This window comes from Triturus cristatus, chromosome 9 (assembly GCF_964204655.1).
Source record: "Triturus cristatus chromosome 9, aTriCri1.1, whole genome shotgun sequence".
NCBI lineage: Eukaryota > Metazoa > Chordata > Amphibia > Caudata > Salamandridae > Triturus > Triturus cristatus.
The window spans coordinates 444,252,164-444,276,946 of record NC_140592.1 but is presented as its reverse complement, the minus strand read 5'-3'; the positions used below and the strand labels follow the sequence as shown (position 1 = coordinate 444,276,946).

The 24,783-nt window shown below is 41.4% G+C and overlaps 1 protein-coding gene across 5 annotated transcripts in view; it reads right to left on the bottom strand.

The window, feature by feature from the left end:
* Nucleotides 1–24,783, bottom strand: part of LOC146798109 (cytochrome P450 2F3-like) — a 767,041-nt gene that overhangs the window by 307,275 nt on the left and 434,983 nt on the right. For 4 of the 5 annotated variants that reach the window (XM_085625324.1, XM_085625321.1, XM_085625322.1 and 1 more), the window contains one exon: nucleotides 181–330. In XM_085625324.1, coding sequence (XP_085481450.1) covers nucleotides 181–256 — 76 coding nt within the window. In that variant the 5' untranslated portion in view covers nucleotides 257–330. Of the gene's footprint in view, nucleotides 1–180; nucleotides 331–24,783 lie in introns of those variants that run through there. The other variant, XM_085625323.1, reaches the window with a different exon arrangement.

The following is a 24,783-nucleotide window of genomic DNA, read 5'->3' as shown; positions in this document are numbered from 1 at the left end:
TATGGGGTCGCTCACGCATGTGAGCAATGTGGTCTCCCTACAAATGGTCTAACAGCATCAAGCCACATTTTACTAACTTTCTTAAGAAAACAAGAAAGAATATTGTTGACTATTAATGCCGTTTCTGTGGTTTCCTGTAAGGGCGGACTATAGTTTGGCCCAGTCAGTTCAGCAACCAACCTTTTGTTTCTCTGAAGAATGTCATCAAGAAGTGGACTTCCTCCTGGATCCTCTCCTCAATGCTTCTCTTCCCCATCCCTAACTGTCCCAAAGAAGACACTGCGAATCGGCGGAGCTGCTTCCATTTTTCCCCATTGCTGAACGTAATTCCTAAAAGAAAAAAAGGGAGAGACCTATTAAATGCGTACATCTAATGGCGCCAAAATTGTCTTGGTTAGTTGGGGTTACTGATAACAAACATGCATTAGGGTTCAGAGCCTGATTCGGGTAATGGTGGCATGTGGGTGGAAAAGCCACTCACTGTTTGGGACCAGAAATCATTTTTCACCAAAAGACTTTGGGTCATTGCGACATTAAAAAAAAGCAAAAAGGGAGACTGAAGAATGCAAAGAAATATAGAAAAACAGTGACAAATTGAAATGTCTCGGTGAAAAAGAACTCACAACAGTGAGATAAGGAGCAAGAAAGAAGAGTAAGGTGGATTCAAGACAGTGCAATTATACTATTCTACTACCATAGTATTAAGCAGTGCAGCTGATGGGCTCCTCAGAAAACATTAATGTTTACAAACCAGACACTGCTAGGGGTATTGCACGCCAGTGAATTAAATTGCACAATCTACTAAGCAAACTATATATCAAAATTAAAATAACAAGCCTCATTCATAAGCCCCCTATGGCAGAGTGCTTCCCAACCTGTAGGTCCCTTTGCCACTTTGCCAGGCATTTAAGGTTGTCTAACCAACACAAGTACTCCTCCAGCATGGTGGCCTACAAATGGCCGTGGCAGAACTCTATTCTTTCAAGGCTGGTCTTTATGGAATTACTTTACATTGAAGGAGAATTTCTGAAATTCAAAAAAGACTTGCAAACGCATCTGTTCTGCCAGGCTTCGGACACTGTGGGACTCTTTCAGGAGTCCTAGGGCAGACAAGGTCTGATACAACCAAATTGTGACAATCTGAACCTTTTTCCACTGGTGTCCTGAGCTTAACCCTACTAATGAGGCCAAAACTGAGCACTGATTCCACCACTTTGGCACTTGGTCCTCAGGTTAGTGATGTTGAGCATTCCAAGGGAAGTTGTGTTGGGTAAAGACACATGATGAATACAGGCCCCAGCTAGGCCCGCAGAATACAAGGGTTCGCTCTCCTGTAACAAAAGCTAGAAGAAAGTTGGCACGGAAACTGCAAATACAAAGACAGAGTTTATTAACCCTTAAGGGTGGTCCTACAACCTACACAACACTCTTCAGTATTGCATAGAGTAGCACAAAGAACTTGCGTACACGGTCCCCTTTTATACACAACAGAGGGGCTCATAAGTGGGTGGATACAACATGGAGCAAAATTCATTACCGTTTATGGACATTTTCGATACAGGATCAATAGGTGGGCGGAGTTAACAATTTCCTAAGCCCGCGAAAACATGGTCAAACAAGGACTAACTGATAACAGATGTGGTCAAGTCTGGGCATGCGCCAGACGGACAAAGGAGCTATTTATAGACTGTTACTGGGCAGATTACAAGAGCAACTAACGAAAAGATAGGACTCTTCTCGTGCAAAGCACGTGGAGACATGACAATACAAAATGGAGTCCTGACATTAGTCAACATAAGACAAGAAACATGTTTTAACTAGAGAGAATTCATGTCTTTAGTGAATGCTTAATCATATCGCCGTTTTAGTTTTCAACAGACGACCCTTTCAGCATTTACTGAAGACATTCGGCTTATTAGGATAATCATCATATATATCAATTTTCATCATCTCTTCCACCTCTTTGGTTAAATGTTTCTGATAGGTGATATTGGCAATAGCTTTCTTATCAGGTATACAGAATGACACACATAGAGAACAGAGTAAAGGGCCACACTGAACACAGATGCAACAGGAAAACAGAATTGCTACAATAATACAGAGACCAGTTAAAACCTTCCATCCCCATGTAGTGATCAATGCCCAAAACCATCCAGAAAAGGTCCAAGTGCCATTTTCTGTATGAATCTCAGCTGCGATTTTATGCAATTTATTAATAGCGTTGTAAACTGATGGTGTATGGTCAGGAATGAACACACAGCAACTACTTCCGATAATTTTACATGCTCCACCTCTGTCAGCTAACATAACATCTAATACCATACGATTCTGTAATGCAACAATTCTAGTAATTTGTAATTCTTCCGTAAGATTCCCAAGAGCAGCAGCGGTTTGATTCATCACAGCCTCTACAACTCTTGTTAATCTTCGAACCTTCCTACTATTTAGGGCAGCTCCAACAAAGAAAAACAATCCTAAGTTAAAATCAACATACTGCTGTAAGCTAGTATCAGTTTGATCAACATCATCAATAGATAGAGTACGTTTATACCTATTTACAGTCACATTATTCAACAACTTTAAATCTTTATGATAGGATGCAGGTGCTAAGAATACAGGAGGTAATAAGAACGCTACATAACATACTCCGGACCACCCGGCTGGTAAGCGATAATAACCCTTATTCCCACATACGAAGTATGTATTATGGGAGGCTAAGAAAGTACTAATATTTAATCCATCTATGTTTAAAACAATAATACAGTCGCTAACACCAACAGGAATATAACCCACACTCTGAACACACAGGTCCGCTTGAGCTTGTGCCACTTGAATCACAAATTGTTCATTCCCAGCAGTGTCTCTGGTGTTCGTGAAAATGTAGGGGATCGATTCATTGTCTGGTCGATATTCTTCCCACTCCCATATTGTCCCATTCGCTTGTGGATAGCCTTCTTTATCTTGATGACATTCCCTATTAAGTCTGAAAAGTAATCGTCCCACTGTAGGTTTCCGTGTGGCAAAAAGCAAAGTGTACCATGCTCTACAAGAGCCATTATGAGAGAAAGGAAGAGGTATGAACGGCGTTCCTCCTTTCTTCTGATGAGCTGGCATCATACCACATATCCAACAGTTCGTAGCATTTGTAGCAACATGGGCATGATGCAACATCTGGATGAAAGTGTTATTCAAATAAGACTGACGATGCTTCAATTCTTGATACGGAAGGGTATAAAAGTAGTGCTCCTCAGGCACTGGAGTGGTCAAAACAAGCAACTCACGGGCAGGAGTCACATCCTCAACAAACCATGTGGTTATACCAACAATAGCCACAATGATAATAAAGCTTGTCGCACAAAGAATCTTCTTCTTCTCCATCTTGTAGTAAAAAGTCAGTATCTTCCTGAAACTAAAAAGTTGTCAGAACTCTTCCCCTTAGGCAGCCGTTGATTTCTTCACCAGCGGGCCAAGACGGGTGTCACTACACTAATGCAGGTCTGATCCCTCCCCCTTGCCTCATTGGCTCTCCATTTCACTAACCTAAGGGCCATTCTGACAACGTCTCTGGATACAGAAAAAAATCACTTCCTCGGTCTGAGATGATATCTTCCTCCTCCAGGAATCGCTTGGTCCGGGAAGAGCTCCTCAGTGTCGTTCGGTTCCACAGCACGGCCTTTCTCTGCAGTCAGGACTTCTCGATGGTCGGTCAATACAGCAGGCTCCACTAATCCAGGCGGCACTTTACGACAGTGCAAAGAGTGGATCCAGTTCTTCCGATTGGAAACTCTCACACCTGTCCTCGTTGCGAGCAAGACTTGCTCAGGACCAACCCATCTCGGCTCCAGACTGTTCGTCCTTTCGAACACCTTAATCATAACCTCATCCCCAGGTCGGAGATTATGACCTTCACCTGTGGACCGATCAGGGAGCGCTTCTCAAACCTGTTGATGAATAGAAACCAAATTATCCGTTAACTGTGCCAGGTAATCATTCATTATTACACAAGGTACATCATACACTGACTTCGGTTTTGGTGGACCCCAAATATTCATTGGGCGTCCGAACACGATCTCGTAGGGTGTGAGACCGGTCCGAGAATGCGGTATCAATCTAATTGACAATAATGCCAGCGGTAAAGCATCTGGCCAAGTCAAAGAAGTCGAAGCTTGGATCTTAGCGATCTTAAGCTTCAAAGTACCGTTATATTTCTCAACCAATCCCGAGACTGAGGGTGAAACACTGCATGGAACTTCTGAGTAATGCCTAGGCCTTTCAGGACATCCTTGATAACGTCTGCTATGAAATGAGGTCCGTTATCACTCCACAACAATCTACAAACACCATATCGAGGGAAGAACTCCTTCAATAGCATCTTGGCTGTAGTCATTGCAGTATTGTCTTTCGTAGGGTATGCCTCAACCCATTTACTGAAGGCACAAACCACTAGTAGAACATACTTCAGATTGTTACAGCGCTCAAGCTGAATGTAATCCATCTGCAAAACCTCAAAGGGTGCAGTAGGTGTTGCAAATCCTCCTGCTGGAGTTCGTGTACCCTTTCCTGGGTTGTACCTCAGGCAAATCATGCAGGTCTGCACTACCCTCTTTGCCATACTAGCGATCTCCGGATGCTCCCAAACTCGTGTGAGTAATTTGACAATTGCGGAAGCTCCGACATGCGCTAGTCCATGTGCCATCTGAACCATAGGTTGTACGAAGGCAGTGGGTAACTTCCATTTATCCATCTGCTTACTTCTCCAACACCCTTCATCATCTAATTCTCCATCATTGGACCATTGCTCCCGTTCCTTATCGGAAGCGGTCCTCTGTATCTCCAGCACTTCTCTCCTAGCATCGTGCCATCTTTCTTCCTGTGACTTCTCAACATACATTGCAGTAGCGCCAGGCTGCATCGCAGTCTCTCATGCCACCCGGTCTGCTAAAGCATTCCCTTCTCCAACTTTATCAACCACTTTCTTATGGGCACTACATTTAACTATAGCAATCTTCTTTGGATATGTTAATGCAGTCAAAAGGTTGTGAACTAACTCTCCATACATTATCTGTGCTCCATGTGACGTTAGGAACCCTCTCTCCTTCCAGAGTAGGCCGAAATCGTGCGCTACTCCGAAAGCATAGCGGCTATCTGTATAAATATTCACACACAATCCTGCACTGAGCTCACATGCTCGTGTTAATGCTATCAGTTCCGCTGCTTGAGCTGATTTCTGCGGTAATAGTGCAGTCTCCACTATTGTTTGTAATGTGGTAATTGCATACGCTGCTGAAGTCGTACCATCTGGTAGCTTCAGGCATGATCCGTCCACCCATAGTTCTCCATCTACATCTGTAAAGGGCGTATCCTGGAGATCAATACGACCCTTTGTCTGTTCCTCAGTCACAAGAATACAACCATGTGCTTTCCGTGCTTCAGACTGAGTTTCCGGGAACGGCAACAATGTGGCTGGATTTAACGTTGCACACCTCTTTAACGTAATATGAGGAGCCAAAAGAGTCAACTCATATCCCGTTAAACGAGCACTGGTCAAATGCTGCGTCTTTGTCTGATTAAGCAGGGCATCAACAGCATGGGGAACTAATACCAACAGTTTGTGAGATAACACAATTCCCTCGCTTTGGCGTATTGACACAGCTGTCGCCGCAACCGAGCGAAAACAACCAGGCAATGCTCGGGCAACAGGATCAAGTACAGCCGAAAAATATGCACAAGGGCGCTGCTTGTCGCCGTGCATCTGCACTAAAACTGATAATGCACATCCATCTTTCTCATGCACGTACAGTGAAAAGGGCTTCGTATAATCAGGGGTACCTAACACTGGTGCTGAACAAAGGGCTTGTCGTAATTGCTGAAAAGCAATTTCACACTCATTTGACCAGGGAAGAGGAATCGGTGTGTCTTTTGTCAAAAGTGCTAACAATGGTTTAGCTATGTGTGAAAACCCCAATATCCATTGCCTACAGAAAGAAGCAAGACCCAAAAATGCACGCACACCCTTCTGTGTGGAAGGTACTGGCGTGTCCAAAATTGCTTGAATACGATCTGGTGTGAGTCCACGCCCCTCCTTAGACAAAGGTGACCCAAATAAGTCACCTTTGGTCTACAGAATTGCAATTTCTTCCTCGACACTTTGTGATTGTGAGATGCCAAAAAGGAAAGCAAAGATAACGTACACTTTTCACACAGCTCATGAGTGTCGGCCACCAACAAGATGTCATCGACATATTGTATAAGGGCGACACCATCAGGCAGAACAAAGGAATCCAATTGTCTTTTCAATACTTGACTGTAAATACTAGGGCTCTCTGTATATCCCTGAGGGACTCTACAAAATCTATAAGACCTATTATTCAAAGTAAAACCGAAAAGGTATCGGCTATCAGGATGAATAGGAATCGAAAAGAAAGCATTTTTCAAATCAATAACTGAAAACGTGGTCGCCGTTGGCGGGACCAAAGTGAGTAACGTCGTGATATCAGAAACCACTGGATACTGAGGTATCACTATCTTATTCACTTCCCTTAAGTCAATGATAAAACGATAAACCCTAGTATCAGTATCTTTCTTCAAAATGGGTAAAATAGGGCTGTTACAGACGTTGTAGGGAACTTCCTCCACTACTCCCACCTTAATCAAATCCTGTACAATCTGTATGAGTGCCTCCTCCCCCTCCTGGGAAATACGATACTGAGGGAGGCGTGGTAACACCGCACCCTCCTGGACGCTAATGTGGACAGGCGGAATCACCATCTGTCCCACATCAGTATCCGAAGTGGCCCACAAAGAATGAGGGAGGGAAGCTAATGCAGCATCCTCCGCAACCACACACATCCGTTCTGTCATAGGGTGATTATCATTTAATATCACACGTACTCCAGTAGGGGAGCAGCGAATCGTAGCTCGGAAGTGCTTAAGCATATCAAGACCCATAATGTTGTTGGACGTGTTCGGAGCAAGCAAAAACGGATAGGGTGCAGAAAAGTGGTCAACATGAAATGCAAGGGGTCGGGATAGAGGGCTTCGAGAGAGTGTACCATCAAACCCTACCGATGTAACCATTAAGCCAGATGGGGGAGCCCTCGGAACCAATTGTTTGGACAGCGCACTACGAGTAGCTCCTGTATCAACTAGGAACCGATCAGTAGAACCCAAAACATTTGCTGAAACATAAGGACCCTTCTGATCAACCGGCACTTCAACTGATTCCAACCCCCATCCAACGCAATCCTACGCATGCTGTGAATCATGGTACCCAGAACGGTCATTCCCAGACAGTTGATACTGATTTTGCAGATCAAACACATTAGGTCTATCGCGTTGCTGCACGTTAGGTTCAAATCGAGCACGATCATTAGAGTGCCCTCTAAAATTCGAAAAGCCCCCTCTACCTCTCGGTGGTCCCTGACCACGTCCCTGATGAGATGCATATAATACCGGACAATCTCTGGCCCAATGACCCGACTGTTTACAATACGCACATTGATTTCTATTAACATCTGACCGACCCGAAGGGGGACCATAGAATCCTCCTCTACCTCTTTCGACACCCCGACGAGGCGGACCATACACTTGTGCTAGCATAACCTTAGTTTTCAAATCTTTCGATTTCTTCTCCTCATTCCCCTTCGCTTCTTGTTCCTGACGCTCATAATACTGAGCCATAGTCAGGAGGGATGCCGGAGACGAGGTGGACCAAGAACTTTCACTCGCTTTTAATCGAACTGCTATTCCCGGTAATAAATTCGCCACATATTTATCGACAAAAAGATGTCAACCCGTATCATCCGTAAGTGACTGACCACTGAAATCATGAAATGTCTCCTCAAAGCGCGTAAAGAAGTCTGAAACTGATTCATCAACCTTCTTTTTATATGAGGCTAACATATTCCAGTCAATCTTTTTAGGGGGAATAATTGTTTTCAACTTACTCAAGATCGCGGCAGGAAGATCTAAAATAAGCTGGGGTGGTTTTTGCGCGGGTTTTCTCTCCCTATCCTCATCCTCAATCTCAGACCACCTAGCCTTAAAAGCGGTAGCATCATCCACCTTCCGCACAGATCTCCACATATCCGGTGGTAAAATGAGCCCAAAGAACAAATCTATATCCGCTAAAGTCATAGTATAAGAATTCAAGGCCCCTTTGACCTCTTCGTAAAAGGCCGCTGGATTCTTGCGGGGGTCAGGCAATGCATTCTTTAATGCCATAACATCAGCCCTATGCCAGGGAGTATAAACCCAATTATACACAAAATATCCCCTAGCATCGGGGGAAGATATATCTGAACTATTTCCTGCTCCTTTAGGAGGAACATACAAAGGTGCCGCCTCTCGCATCGGTTTAGCATGCACTAGTTCGCTCTTATCTGAATGGGAAGTAGATGATTGGCCGCCGCCGATATGTGAATCCGATTGCTCCTTCTCCCCGGCCTGCAGGCGCGCTCTCTCTTTAAGTTCAACCGCCGCGTCCCGCAATGCAAACAGCCGTCGGACCGCATCGGGTACCTCAGAGGGAGAAAAAACACCGTTACGTAATGCTTTAGCATCTGATACTACAGCATCAGGCTCGAAAACATCAGAATATTTCCGAAGGCAGTAATCACTTCATCAGAAAAAGTTGCAGCAAAATACAGCTTCTCTCTATCCTGCCAACTTTCCAAAGATTCCAACAATTCAGGAAGAGATAGCTTGCCTTTAAGCACACGCAGAGAAATTTTCCGAAGCTCACCTATACGTTCAATTGATAACATGGACCGCGTGTCTACCGTATCCGAAACCGATCCAGAAGCCTGTGACCTCGGGGCAGACGCGCCAACATAAGGGGGCGGAGAGCGATCTAATAAATAAAAATCATCTTCAAGATTGGTAAGGACAGGATAAAGTGGCTGGCGGACAGCATATTGACCCGAGACTTGCAACCTACGCTCTTTCTCTTGTCTCTCCGCCAGTTCTCTTTCCTCCCGACGCTTCGCTTCCTGTGCTCTCACATGATCATTTTTCCATTGCTCTTTATCAATCAGCGCTTTCTCACGTTTCTCTCGCTCACGCACTTCCTTCACCCATAACCGTACACATTCAAACATGTCTTGGCGAGCACGCCGTTTACACATACACTGTTCCACATACTCAATCTTACGCATATCAAACGCTCCATACAAAGGCCATCGTAACTCAGGATCCTTTTTGGTGTATTTCCTCCACACTGTGCTGTACATTATTGAGGAAAGACCATGCTTCACATACATATCCCTATTAGGAGTCCCCTCTGGGGCGGCTGGAGCAGATTCCTCGAGATTTAACCGGTTTCCAAAGCAGCAGCACCACTTACGGAGTGCGCTAAAAGCAGGCATGCTCAAAAATAATGCAAATTATGCAGTATTATCAAAAATGGCACTTAAACTTTGCGCCGTTCAGATTTAAACAACTCCGGAGAAATATCTCCACATTACCTGCCTATATGTGTTGCAACGCATATATTCTCACAGTAATCAATACAAGATATGACCGGTCATCACAAATCAAACTCAAATAGCCAACCCAGGCTTCAAAACTCGGAGCAAGTACCGTACAACGGTTCTTCCCAATCAAGAGTGTCCAGATTCCAACTGCCAAGTTCCAAAATTCGCCCAAACGGCTGTCGCGGCAGACCGACAGAAGAGGTCTCAGTCGAGGACCGGCGCCACCCAGAAGGTCAGTTCAGAAGGGAAGGAAGAAACCTCGGGATGCCAGGACTAAAACGCCGCTGGCAGTGATCACATCCCCGGCCAAATTCCTCACCTTCGTCACGACCAGTCCTTCGAGCATCCGAGTCGCCGATGAGCCCCACGTGACGGGCGCCAATTGATGAATACAGGCCCCAGCTAGGCCAGCAGAATACAAGGGTTCACTCTCCTGTAACAAAAGCTAGAAGGAAGTTGGCACGGAAACTGCAAATACAAAGACAGAGTTTATTAACCCTTAAGGGTGGTCCTACAACCTACACAACACTCTTCAGTATTGCATAGAGTAGCACAAAGAACTTGCGTACACGGTCCCCTTTTATACACAACAGAGGGGCTCATAAGTGGGTGGATACAACATGGAGCAAAATTCATTACCATTTATGGACATTTTCGATACAGGATCAATAGGTGGGCGGAGTTAACAATTTCCTAAGCCCGCGAAAACATGGTCAAACAAGGACTAACTGATAACAGATGTGGTCAAGTCTGGGCATGCGCCAGACGGACAAAGGAGCTATTTATAGACTGTTACTGGGCAGATTACAAGAGCAACTAACGAAAAGATAGGACTCTTCTCGTGCAAAGCACGTGGAGACATGACAATACAAAATGGAGTCCGGACATTAGTCAACATAAGACAAGAAACATGTTTTAACTAGAGAGAATTCATGTCTTTAGTGAATGCTTAATCATATCGCCGTTTTAGTTTTCAACACACAGAACTCAGTAATATATCTATTCGAAATCAAGAAATCAATATCCAGCCAATGTTTTACTTTGGGCCCCGGCACTTAATGTTTCAGAAATTAAGCACTTCCAAGAGATGCCAAAAGAAGCAGAAATAGGAAAACGAAAGTCTCCACTTATACCTTCAAAACCCCAAAAACATTTTGTAATCCTAATAACAAAGTTAAAAAGGCACAAGATAAACACTGTTTGGAAGACACAGGGGATCAGTTATGTATGCCTTTAAATCAACTGCAAAATTAAATTAGCACTAATTTATAAGATAACAGAAAGAATATGAACTGTGGTCAGACTTTACCAAAAGAATATAGTAATACTGTTTCGGTAGGGGCGGTGTTTTACGTATCTATCAATGATCCCCAAGAACAGTTTTTTTTTTATGTTTCCTTTTTTTAAATTTTAAGAGTTTGCAAAATTCAATTCACCATATTACAAAATAGCAGCAATTCTTAGTATCACCCCTATTTCAAAACATTTTACAGCTCAGTTTTATGACCCCGCATCAATCTATCATTGTTTCCTTGAATGAGGCAACAATTTCATAAACAAACAAAATTATTCATCATTTTAGGCAAAGACTTAGCTTTCCAGCATAATGATGTGGTCTGATATAGGTCTTATTACCCACTTTTACATAAACTTCACAAACCGATTAAAGTACAACATCAGTTTGTCTTATATTTTGCCAGCAGTTCTATACTGAAAAAAACGTTCACATTGTAGGGACCCGTTTTACTCTTGAACACGATATTCTCTTCTAAAATGAGACTTTGTATGAATGATTTATCTATTCAAACCCTTCCCATAGCCTCAGGAATTCAGTGTATGAGCTTCACCTTAACCCCTATCATCGCTCTAAATCCCTTTTTTGTTAACATTTTAGATCGCCATTGTTCAAAGCATCCCAGATTATTTCTACACTGACACAGTTAATGAAACAGTCAACAAAGCTACTTATCTCCTTCTCAATTTCTTGCACACAGATTCATCTTCTAGATTCACTTTGTAAATAAAACATCTACACGTAGGTTTATCAAGCGTTAACTCATTTACCCAGTCACAAACATTTCAAATAGTGAATGTTCTGAAAAGCTAATTATTATGTGCCTATATTTATGCAGACGTTGATCTGAAGAAGATAAGTAGTAGTCTAATCTAGAGGCTAATTTATATCTTTCAGAGATACAGGTATTCCCACTGAGCTGGATATAAATTTCTCCAGTCGGTTAAGTTTACGGCTTTCATATTCTCTGCTAACATTTTGGCTTTTCGTAGCTTATTTTGTTTCCAAGTATTTGTTGATTAATCTAATTCTGGGCTCTGAAGTAAATTGAAGTCCCTTCCCAGAATTAGTTTGCTGGAAATAACCATTAATGATTAAAATATTTCCATCATTGGGGCTGGGTCATCAGAGATGGCGCCATAAATAGTTCCAAGTGTAAATCTTATACCCTCTATACGTCGATTAACCCACCCCCATCTACTTTATCCGTTTGAAAGGTTCTGATATCATCCTTAAGATATCTATTCATGTAGAATGCCACTCCTCTGTGCTGCTGTTGCACTAGATATGAATTTAAACCCAGACCAGTTTTTAAATATTGTGAAGTTTTGTTTTTTACCTTCTATAAAAGGAGTCTCTTGATTTCAAACGATATTAGGAGAATGACCTTTTATCCAGTCCTCGATTGCTTTTGCATTTCGTTAATTATTTAACCCATTGACATTAAAGGAGATTATATTCAAAATGTCAGTTTGTACCTTTATCTTACTTTGTATGGCTTTGCTGACCGGTCTATGACAATCTCACCCATTTAGGGTTCCAAGAGTTCTCAAAGTATAAGCCCCCCAAAAATATCAGCCAAACTGTTCATAGGTAGAGTAAAACAAAGGAACAGAATACAAACACATGCCATTGCTTAGGTGTTCCCAAAATCGCAAGACATTATTCTAAGGACAGAAAATATCCAATGGAGCAAAGGCCTAAAGTGTGTATGTCTTTAATTACATAAAGTGTTACAAAGAATGCTGCAATTGGATATATGCTAAGGTTGCCACCTGTAGAATCATCCTCAAATAAGCAATGTCCCATGATGCTAAGCACTATGGTATCATAAGCAAAGTCTTCCCCATTTTTTAGCATAATAATCCACTTAAAGTGCTTGAGCTCTGAAGTGCACTGTTGAAAAAAGTGCAAATGCATAGACAATTACATAATTCTTCCCCCATCGGCATCCAGTACTGACAATATGTAATAGAGAAACAAATTGAATGAGAATGGAGGCAGCACCAGAGATGAAGTCACATTAGCCAATATGGTCTTTTCAAATTTCGTTATTCTTCTTTAGGTTAAAACAACAGGACAACAGCCAACGCATTTCGTTCCTTTTATAGGAACTTCATCAGGGCTGAAACCGATATGAAACAATACATAAATAACCCCATACAAAATACATAAGACCAGATACAAACAAATATACATTGAATCAACATGACATATATATATATATATATATATATATATTACCTACTGGCGGTCGCCAGTAGGTAGTTATAGTTAGGACCACGTTTCCATAGGAAAACCTCAACATTCTATTTTGAATAACTTTGGCGCCGGTCGACGAATCCTCGCGAATTTCTCAAAATAGGTGGGGCGCTACGCTCCGCTCCTACCCTGAAAGTCTCGGGGGGATCCGTCAAGCGGGGGCTGAGATAAAAGGGGGGTCCCAAAACGCGTTTTTCCCATGCATTTTTCCATAGGACATTTAGAACGAGCTACAGCCCGAACGGCTGAACAGAATTACTCAAAATTTGGCAGAGAGGTAGTCCCTAGGTCAAGGAAGTGCCTTTTGTAGGTTTGGTGTAAATCTGTTCAGTAGATTCTGAGAAAATAGCCTTTAAATCAATATATATATCTGAGCCCGCTTACGGTACGCTTACCGTACGCTTACGGTAAGCGTATGGTGGCGTGCGCGAGCGCGATTCTGATTGGCTCTTAGATCTTAGTAAACATTCGAATCGGTCGAAACCAGGAAGCGGCGGCCGCCATTTTGTGTATTTCACTCTGAAAAAAAAGAGTGAAAACAAGGAAAGGGGGCAATGAGGAGAGTTACAGACCCCCTAACATTTGTAAGGGGGTCAAAGAAGGACAGAAAAGTACAAAAAAAACATTTATTGATTTTAAAAAAAATCACGGGGTACGCGTACGGTAAGCTTACGGTAAGCGTACGGTAAAAAAAAAAAATATATATATATATATTATAGTTAGGAATTAGCATTTAAAAAACCTTGCAAATTCACTGAAAAAACCATAGGTTTCACACATGTTATAGTTAGCTGGACATTTTACTGATAAAAAACCAATGAAATTCCCCCGTTATAGTTACTGTAGGCAACTATAACTCACGCGACCGTAATCCTCTGCTGATGCTAATACTGTATTTAGACACTTATTTGCCCATGTCTTCTTCCATTAAATTTTAGCTATACATATATTACAAATATTTTTTTTTCATAAAGACACATATGTCATCAGCAGAGGATTACGGTCGCGTGAGTTATAGTTGCCTACAGTAACTATAACGGGGGAATTTCATTGGTTTTTTATCAGTAAAATGTCCAGCTAACTATAACATGTGTGAAACCTATGGTTTTTTCAGTGAATATATATATATATATATATATATATATATATATATATATATATATATATATATATATATATATATATATTACCTACTGGCGGTCGCCAGTAGGTAGTTATAGTTAGGACCCCTTTTCCATAGGAAATCCGCAACATTCTATTTTGAATAACTTTGGCGCCGGTCGACGAATCCTCGCGAATTTCTCAAAATAGGTGGGGCGCTACGCTCCGCTCCTACCCTAAAAGTCTCGGGAGGATTCGTCAAGCGGGGGCTGAGATAAAAGGGGGGTCCCAAAACGCGTTTTTCCCATGCATTTTTCCATAGGACCTTTAGACAGGGCTACAGCCCGAACGGCTGAACAGAATTACTTGAAATTTGGCAGAGAGGTAGTCCTCAGGTCAAGGAAGTGCCTTTTGTAGGTTTGGTGTAAATCTGTTCAGTAGATTCTGAGAAAATAGCCTTTAAATCAATATATATATCTGAGCCAGCTTACGGTACGCTTACCGTCAGCTTACCGTACGCGTACGGTGGCGTGCGCGAGCGCCATTCTGATTGGCTCTTAGATCTTAGTAAACATTCGAATCGGCTGAAACCAGGAAGCGGCGGCCGCCATTTTCTCTCTCGCACTGAGAGTTAGCTTGTTAAATTAAACCAAAACACATGTAAAGGAGCTGTTTTGACAGCTCACACACACATAGCCATGATGAGGGAGTCCCCCTAGACCCCCCAAGGCCAAAAATTCCATTTTTATTTTTTCGCAAATTTCGCCGATTACGCTTACCGTACGCGTACGGTAAAAAAAGTAAAAAAAAAAAACACTATCCACACTCTCCCCACCCCCTGTGCTTTTGGTGGCCGCAGGCCACGAAATGTGCAGGGCTTATCAGAGCTGTGAAAAACCATAATATTTTTAACAAAAATCATAAAAGAAAAAATTATCCACACTCTCTCCACCCCGTGTGCAAATGGTGCCCAAAGGGCACCATTTGTGCATGGCTTATAAGCACCGTAAGCACAGTAAGCACCGCGTGCTTACTGTGCGCGCACGGTGCGCGAAGCGCACCGTGCGCGCACGGAACGAACTGCGTTAAGTGGGCGCGCACGCCACGAATGGCGTAAAGTAACTTAGCATTTAAAAAACCGTACAAATTCACTGAAAAAACCATAGGTTTCACACACGTTATAGTTAGGAATTAGCATTTAAAAAACCTTGCAAATTCACTGAAAAAACCATAGGTTTCACACATGTTATAGTTAGCGGAAATTTTACTGATAAAAAACCAGTGAAATTCCTCCGTTATAGTTAGTGCAGGCAACTATAACTCACGCGACCGCAATCTTCTGCTGATGACATATGTGTCTTTATGAAAAAAAAATATTTGTAATATATGTATAGCTAAAAATGTATGGAAGAAGACATGGGCAAATAAGTGTCTAAATACAGTATTAGCATCAGCAGAGGATTGCGGTCGCGTGAGTTATAGTTGCCTGCACTAACTATAACGGGGGAATTTCACTGGTTTTTTATCAGTAAAATTTCCGCTAACTATAACATGTGTGAAACCTATGGTTTTTTCAGTGAATTTATATATATATATATATATATATTATCTACTGGTGGTCGCCAGTAGATAGTTATAGTTAGGACCGTGTTTCCATAGGAAATCTCAAAATTCTATTTTAATAACTTTGGCGCCGGTTGACGAATCCTCGTGAAATTTTCAAAACTAATGGGGCGCTCCGCTCAGCTCCTACCATGAAAGTCTCGGGGTGATTCGTCAAGTAGGGGCCGAGAAAAAAGGGGGGTCCCAAAACACGTTTTCCCCATGCATTTTTCCATAGGACCTTTAGTCGCAGCTACAGCCCGAACGGCTGAACAGAATTACTTGAAATTTGGTAGAGAGGTAGCCATAAGGTGTAAATCTGTTCAGTATTTCCTGAGAAAATAGCATTTAAAAGCATATCAATATCTATACGCGCGCAGCGTGCGTGCACTGTGCAAGCCCTGTGCGCGCACCCTGCCATGCGCGAGCGTAATTCTGATTGGTTGTTAGATGTCAGTAAACATTCGGATCGGTCGAAATCAGGAAGTGTCGGCCGCCATTTTGTCTGTCGCACTGAAAAGGAAAGGTGGAGAACGTGAATAGGGGGTAGAGTAGGGAGTTCTTGACCCCCTAGCCATTGTTAGGGGGTCACAGTAGGACCACGAAGGGCCAAAAAAAAGATTTGAATTTTTTTTAAAAACATCGCGAGGTGCGCGCACCCAGCGCGCACCCGAAAAAAACATTAAAAAAAATATAATTAAAAATCCCGTTTAAGTGTTTAGATATTAGGTGGCTCTAAAAAGAGCCCTTGTGTTCATTGAGTGTTTTTTGGTACCTACAAGTAAGTACCGATGCAGAGTCTAAAGTTCAAGAGGAAGACTCTGTTCCCTTCATCATTGAAATGTACACCGTCTCCTCTATAAATGTCTTGCATGTTGTAACGCAAGTTGTTGTGGTATATAGAACCCATACCATAGTCTCTGAGGAAAGCAGAAACAGACTTATTGACGTGCTTTCTTGCTTTGTCAATTTGCGGACAAAATTGGTTGGACCAGTTCCACTTTTGCCTTTGGCATATATTAGAATATACAAAGGCAGTTTGTGGAAAAAGTGACATCAATTGCAGAAAGGTGTCCTTAATAAGCATTTCCAGACCTACCCCAGTTAAAGTGCCCAGGTCATTACCACCACAGTGCACAATAATAAGGTTAGGCTGTGGGAGATGTAGAAAGGTTTTCACCAAAGGCATTAATTGGTGCCACTTTAACCCTCTCTGACCAATCCATTTAATGTCTACATTTGGCAAAGCAAGGTCTTTGAAAATACCTCTTTTTTCTGCATACTTTTCACTCCAGAAGACATAGCTATGACCTACAATCCACACTGTGAACATCTTTCAAGGGGAACAGGATGCACTCAGGAGGTGTCTTTCAGTAGAATGGCAATATGAAAAGAAAGACAGTTGAAAATGGAGGCATACATACTTTTTTTAATAAAAAGAACTCATTGGCTGATTCAAACCATTTTACAGTTAAAACTAGGCTGTATGTTTACATTTTTAAAAGCATGTTTTGGATTGGTACAGAAAAATGTGTTCCCACTGAACATTACTTTGGATTTGCTGTTAGGTTTCATGAGTGATGTAATATGTGACGTCATCAGCAGTGGATTGCGGGCGCGCGAGTTATAGTTAGCTGAACTAACTATAACGTGTGTGAAACCTATGGTTTTTTTCAGTGAATTTGAAAGGTTTTTTAAATGCTAATTCCTAACTATAACGTGTGTGAAACCATGTGGTTACATTGAAATCATATTTGAAAGATACAAAAGATTTTTTAACACACATTGATGAGATCGAATGGCAAGCTAGTTACTGTCTTATGGTTCTTGACATTACGAGCCTATATACATGCATTGCACACACTGACGGTCTAGAGGCTATACGTTTCTTCTTAGAAACTCGTGATTTGAGATTTTATGAACATAATAAGATGATTTTGGAATTTGTCAATGTTTGCCTGACTCACAACATTTTTTTGTTTCAAAAACATCTGTTTAGATAGATGTTGGGGACCGCCATGGGAACCTGCTTCGCCCCCAGCTATGCGAACTTGTTCGTTGGCTGGTGGGAGGAGCGGGTGGCCTGGGCTGAGCCTAATGCATTTTGGAACACGAGGATAAAGGCTTGGTATCGCTACATTGATAATTTGTTCATTGTATTTGATGGTCCACCTGACTTGGCTAAATCATATATTGATGTTTTAAATTGCAATAATGTGAATCTAAAATTTTCAGGTGAAGTCAGCACTAAGGAGGTCAATTATTTGGACCTCACTGTGTATGTAAATGATGGACAGTTACAAACCAAACTCTATCGGAAAACCACTGCAGGGAACTCCACTCTTTTTGCCACTAGCAGTCACCCTAAAAAATTGGTTGACAGTATCCCATATGGGGAGTTACTTAGGCTGAAAAGGAATAACACCAGCCATAAGGAATTCAAAAAGGCAGCAGAATTGAGTATGCAACGCTTTAGAGTGAGAGGCTATAGCGAAGCAGTTCTGGGATGTGCCCTAGATAGAGTGAATAAGATCCCGAGAAGAGACCTACTTGCGGAGAAAGTTGTCAATAAGTCCAAAAATGGCGCTTTCCGCTTGATCACTACCTTCTCTGAAAATGCCAACCAATTGAAGAGGATATTGCGTAAGAACTGGCATATCCTCCTCACTGATCACATCATTAAAGAGGATCTACCAACGAATCCTTTAGTTACGTTCAGAAAAGCTAGATCACTAAGAGATCACTTGGTCCATAGCTATCATGATGTAGAACCCAGTAGGATATCTTTTAAAACACTTAATGGCTTCTACCCATGTGGTAAGTGCAAAGCCTGTAAGAAAAGCAAACGCACTTTAACGTATGATGTACCTGGTCTTAGCACACCTAAAAAGATCACTAAGTTTCTTACATGCACTACTCCTTATGCAATTTACTGTTTATTGTGCCCTTGTGGGCTCCGCTATATCGGGAGCACAATTCATCCGGTCAAAATACGGATCCTTCAACACATGAGGGCGATAAACAATGTAGATGAATCATATCCAGTTGCGAGACATTATAATAAGATGCATTGTCACAAAAAGGATCTTCTATCATTCTTCTGTTTAGATCATGTACCACAAAGCCCAAGGGGTGGTGATAGGATACAGAAACGTAGGCGTTTAGAATCACGCTACATCATCGATTTACAAAGTAAGAATCCACTGGGTTTGAATAGCAGTGAAGAACTTGCTGTGCATCTAGGATGAATTGATTCCCATTGCAAAATTGTGTTGGATTTTTTCCTCTAACTCTTGTATCAAGTCTGCATTCTGTATTTTCATTTTTTGGACACAAATTATACTATATGTGTATGAATATGTGGTGTGGATTGTTTTATCGTGTCCCGTTGTAGGAGGTAGAATACGAGCCCATCTGTGGGCATGATTTACGTATGACCCCCCTATGTGGATATGTTCTACTTAGTTCTGGTGGTATTTTTGAGGCAGAATATTAATGCCCATCTGTGGGCAAGATAAAATCATATGTTTTTCCTATAAGTAATTCTTATATAGAATGTAGGATGCATATTTATGTATTTTCATGGAATGATTGCTATATTTATTGCATTATTCTCCTTTCTTTCCAGACGTTCTAAGATGGCGTAATGATTTGTCGCCGATTTATGATTAGTCTGTTTTCTGTCTCTACACCGGAAATTTTGAATGTGCTTTAAAAATGTGAGATGGCCGCCGCGTTTCATCGCAGAAATTGACGAAGGCTAAGTGCCGAAACGCGTCTTTGCCCAGAGTTCAAGCAATAAATCTTTTTTGAACTCTCCCCCGTGAGTGCTGTCGTCCGTTATGGGTACGATTACCCAAGGGAACTGTGAGCTACATATATATATATATATATATATATACATACAAAAGTCAAAAACCATAGATCAAGAAGACACATATACTATAAAACATTATGAAACTGAAACCTAGTGTGACCACCAGAGACAAGACCCTCAATCCATTAGCACAGACATTGTGTAAAACACTATTACATGAGACAAACCATCACAATTACCAAAACACATTGTATGTGACTGGATAGTTTGGCCCATCCATAAATTATAACAAAATCGTATATAAATAGACAAATGCCTAAACATCAATATACATATACATATAAAGCTTGTAGTGATTCAGATGGGTACCTAAGGGTGGGGACTATCCATAATGAAACAGTCACGAAGATAGGTTCACTCTTTTTGACTCTTTGTCCTTCGAGATCCTCTAGCAAATTCCATAATCCAGTAAGATCATGGTATAGTTCTGAGTGCAGGCTAAAAAAGACCATACTAGTATCCGCCGTTAAAACCTCTGATTCCTGCCTAGTGCAAAGAGCTAGAAAAGAGTACAGAAAGGTAGTAACACAAGCAAAACATGCATGGGAGGAATCCCATTGGCAGGATCTTAAAGCCGCTAGTCTGGCTAAGGACGGAAATTCCTTTTGGAAATTGTGTAGAATGTCCTCAGGCTCGGATTTTGACACTATACCTAATCATATTTCTAGCCAAGAGTGGTTTACACATTTCAAAAAACTTTACTCTGGGGAGGACGTTCAAAGCCCTGGAATCCTACATCATCCAATAGCAACCGCCTCCATTATAGACACATGTGATCCTTTTGTCGAGTCTGAGGTTTTGATTGCCATCAATAAAATAGTCCCCGCCAAGGTCTCCGGCCCTGATGGTCTCCCTGGGCACTTGTTTCGAGCCGACCCCAAAAATTGGGCAAAGTACTTTACTCTTTTGCTCAATGCCCTTATTAATGGATCACCCGTTCCGGACTCATGGAAAGGAGCTGAGGTGGTCCCAATATTTAAAAAGGGCTCTAGAGGGGATCCTGCAAATTAAAGACCGATCAGCCTCATTGATGCTGGCCAGAAGGTGGTTGGAAGAGTTTTGTTGGAGAGAATCCTGCTATGGGTCAATGAGAATAATATTCTGTCTCATTACCAGGTAGGATCAAATACAGGCACAATCGATCAGGCCTTTAGACTCCTCCTTTTGCATTGGAAGGTGGTCACGATTGGCAAAGGCAGCCTTCATCTAGCTTTTATAGATCTGAAGACTGCTTTTGATCTGGTCCCACGTGACCCCTTGTGGTCAGTCATGAGGGAAATGGGCTTGCCTACGCAATCCTTGACCTTCTGATTCGCCTACATAAGGGCAATTTTGCCCAGATTAGATGGGGTACCCAGAACCAAAAAACTGCAAAGATTCCTGTTAATAGGGGAGTTCGCCAGGGCTGTGTTTTGGCACCCACCCTATTTTCTTTATTTGTGAATGGGGTGGTAAAATTTTTACAAGATATTCCAGCAGATGCTCCGGCCCTGGCGGGCGAAAAGGTTCCCGCCCTCCTTTTTGCAGATGACACCCTGCTAATTTCTAAGACCCCGGAAGGGCTGCAGAAGCTCTTGGATAGATTCCACTTGTTTTGCAACCTTAGAGGACTGATCATAAATACTTCAAAGACCAAACTTCTCTCGTTTAACTTACGTAGACCTTCTAAACTTACCCCTAAACTGGACAGAGTTTCCCTCAAGTTTGTGAAAACTTTTGACTATCTTGGCATCAGAATCTCTGATAACATTAGTTGGAGACCCCACTTAGATAAGATGCTTCTTAATCACAAGCGGGCTGCGGGGGTCATTATTAAAGTACATCGCTCCTCACAGAGCAGACCTATCGCACCCGCTTTAGTGAAATATCAAGCAAAAGCCATTAGCTCCGCCCTATATGGTGCTGAGCTTTGGGGCTTCGATGATGTCAAGGAAATTTCTGGGTCAGAAAACAAATTTTTGAGGGACCTGGTCTCAGTCCCAAGGCATACCCCTCTTAAACCCTTATTTTGTGACTTGGGTAGGCGTACAATCAAGGACCTGGCAAGACTGCGTCCCCTGCTTTTTTGGGCCCGCCTATGGCAAGCTCCTGAGCTATCAAAGTACACAGAGGGACTCAGAGATGTGATAAACACCCCGGGCTCATTCAGAGTTGGCTGGCTGTGCAATATCAAAAAGCTTCTTCTACGGTTAGGATTCAGAGAAGCTTGGGAGTCTGGCAAACCCCCAAATAAGATTGATCTCAAAAGAGCCTATTGGTCATGGATTGATACCCAAGAGATCAGTAAACCTAACCAAGGCAGACTAACAGAAGCCTTCTACTTACACAAACAAATTGTCAGCCTTGAGCCGTATCTTGACTTCATCCAGAAACCAAGAGACAGAACTCTTTATATTCAATTTAGATTAGGCACTTTACCTACCCGAGAATATACTAACAAATGGAAGTCTTCCCCACAGACCATGGCAACTTGTCCGAGCTGTAGTGAGAAAGTTGAAAGCATGGCACATTTTATGATTGAGTGCCCGGCCTACAAAAATCCAAGAAGCAGATGGCTAAGCCCAGTCTGCAGACAGCTCGGTACATTGAACTACCGTGAAGCCCTCAGGATTTTGCAATCCGACACCAGCTCAGTACTGGTTTGTGGTGTGGCGAAATTCCTCGGGTGGTCTTGGATAATTAGGGCCAAGAATCTTCACCTCAATACGATTTCTTAGCTTTTTTAAATAAAAAAAATAATTTTTTAAAATCTTTTTAGCTTGTTCATTATCAAATCAAAAGCTCTGGGACACATATGGAAATGTAATTCTTTTTTATTTAAATGTAAATATCCTGTATCAAATGGACTTATTTAATTTTTTAATATTCTCTCCCAATCGATAAATTGCATTTTTTTATGTATGTATGTTGTAGCTTTTATGATATAGTATTTATCGAAATAAAGCTTTGATGATGATGATGATATACATATATACAAATACATATCTACACAAAATCAGAAAAAATATATAAACATAGGGAAGGAAAAAGGGGGCCCACACCGATAACTTCTGGGTTAATACCCATGATTTAGAACATCACAGTGCAATAAACTCAAATATATGAGGTTTAAATCAAACAGAGCAAATAAACGAAAAGAAGAAAAGAAAAGAGGGGGAGAAAGGGAAAGAAAAACAGAAGCAAGAGGAAAAAGGGCAAAGAAGGGCAAAAAGGGGAAGGGCGAAAAAGAAAGAGAAAAGTGCCAACCAGGATAAATTGAGACATCTTATTTACCAGTGTAACAATGTATGTGCCCAGTTCAAAATATCAAGGACATTAGAAAACGAGGAGAAAGAAGAGGGAAGAGGAATATGAATTAGATATCATGGAAATGGAGAGAAAGGGAAGTTTAGAAACATATATATATATATATATATATATATATATATATATATATATATATATATATATATATATATATATATATATATATATATATATATATATGTTTCCAAAAGTTCGTTGTGAATTCACCGCTCTCCTCCCTCACGACGCCGGTGCCAGCAACGATCACAACTCCGCCTCAAATGTTTTACACAGGATAAGATCCGAGTATTTCTCCGAAATAAATCCAGCGGCACACCAAGGACAACACAATACACCTTTATTGTGTCACAAAAACAGAACTACGCGTTTCGGCGAAGCCTTTGTCAAGTTGCTGACCTGTGCCCAACTTCCCCTAGAAATACAGGTCAAGGTTCATCGACATAAAAGAAAAACTTTACGGGCGCTCCGTTCGAAACAAGAAATAAATAACAATTACATTCTTCAATGATAATGTTTCATCCAAATATGTGCAATTAGAATTCACAATTAAATAATTTGCAATTTCTTTTCAGTTTGACATAATAAACTCAAAATTGTTATTGTATTTAGGGCAAGTGCCTATGTCATCCATTGTTGCACATTTTTTCAAACAGAACGGTTTCATAATCCAATTAATTAATTACAAGGAATAACTCGAGTTGAACCTTGATATATGGCATCCTAGGATTCATGTAAGGTACGGAAATACTAACGAATAAAATAATTATAATTATATAGGCAATGGTAATGTACCCACAATGTTAACTTCTGATAGACAAGTGCCTATGTCATATAACAGCCCATATTATGCATATTGCATCAAAATTGCTGTGGGTAATGTACCCATTCAATTTACGGACAATCAAAACAATCATTATGCGCCGGGCTATTTCAAAAGTTCGGATATTGTGCTAAACTCCAAATAATTAGACGTTAGGACACGTACGTATGATTTTGGTGCCAATCAAGCTCATATAACCTTCCACGTCATACAGGGGGAATATATAAGTGGGCATATAGGTCAAATACTGTTAGTGAAATGTGAGGGGCGACCCTAGTGAACCAAAATTATACAAATAACCAAAGAAAAAACACTAAGTGAAGAATATTGATAATAAGGATAAAATAAAATAAAGATAGGTACAGATGGTCTCTGTTACTATGCTAAACCTAGCTAATAGTCTAGAGATAATGAAAATATTCAATTGATCAAGACACTTTTCCCATGCAATCATAAATCTGTTTACTCTATAATGTCATGTTAAAAATAGTGTGATGTTTAAAAAGAACACTCAGTATGGTAGTGCAGAGAGAAACAGAATAGCACCATGCTAAATCAATTAACCTATATGGGTTGCGAGTTCTTCCCCATAATTCATCCCATTGGGAATTTTTGTATTAAGTTCGATGATGTACTTTGACTCGGTGGTTCTCAAGAGTTTCTCCCGGTCCCCTCCTCTAGGAAGGGGTAGGATTCTATCAATGCCGAAGAATTTAATCAAGTCGGCGTTGCTCTGATGTTTATCCTGATAATGCCTCGCTACGGGATAATTGAGATCCTTATTTGTTACTGCCCTCATATGCTGTAGTATTCGGGTTTTTAACTGCAGTTTGGTACTGCCCACGTAGTTTAACCCACAAGGGCATTCCAGGACATAAATCGTATAGTCACTGGTGCAGGTGATGAATTTCCTGATAGGCTTTCTCAATATCGTATTCTGGCCCGCAATGTAGCTATCACGATTATTGCTGTGTTTACATGCCTTGCAGGAACCACATTTTTTGAAACCCTTTGCTGTTCCCAACCAACTTGTGCTGTTAGATACATT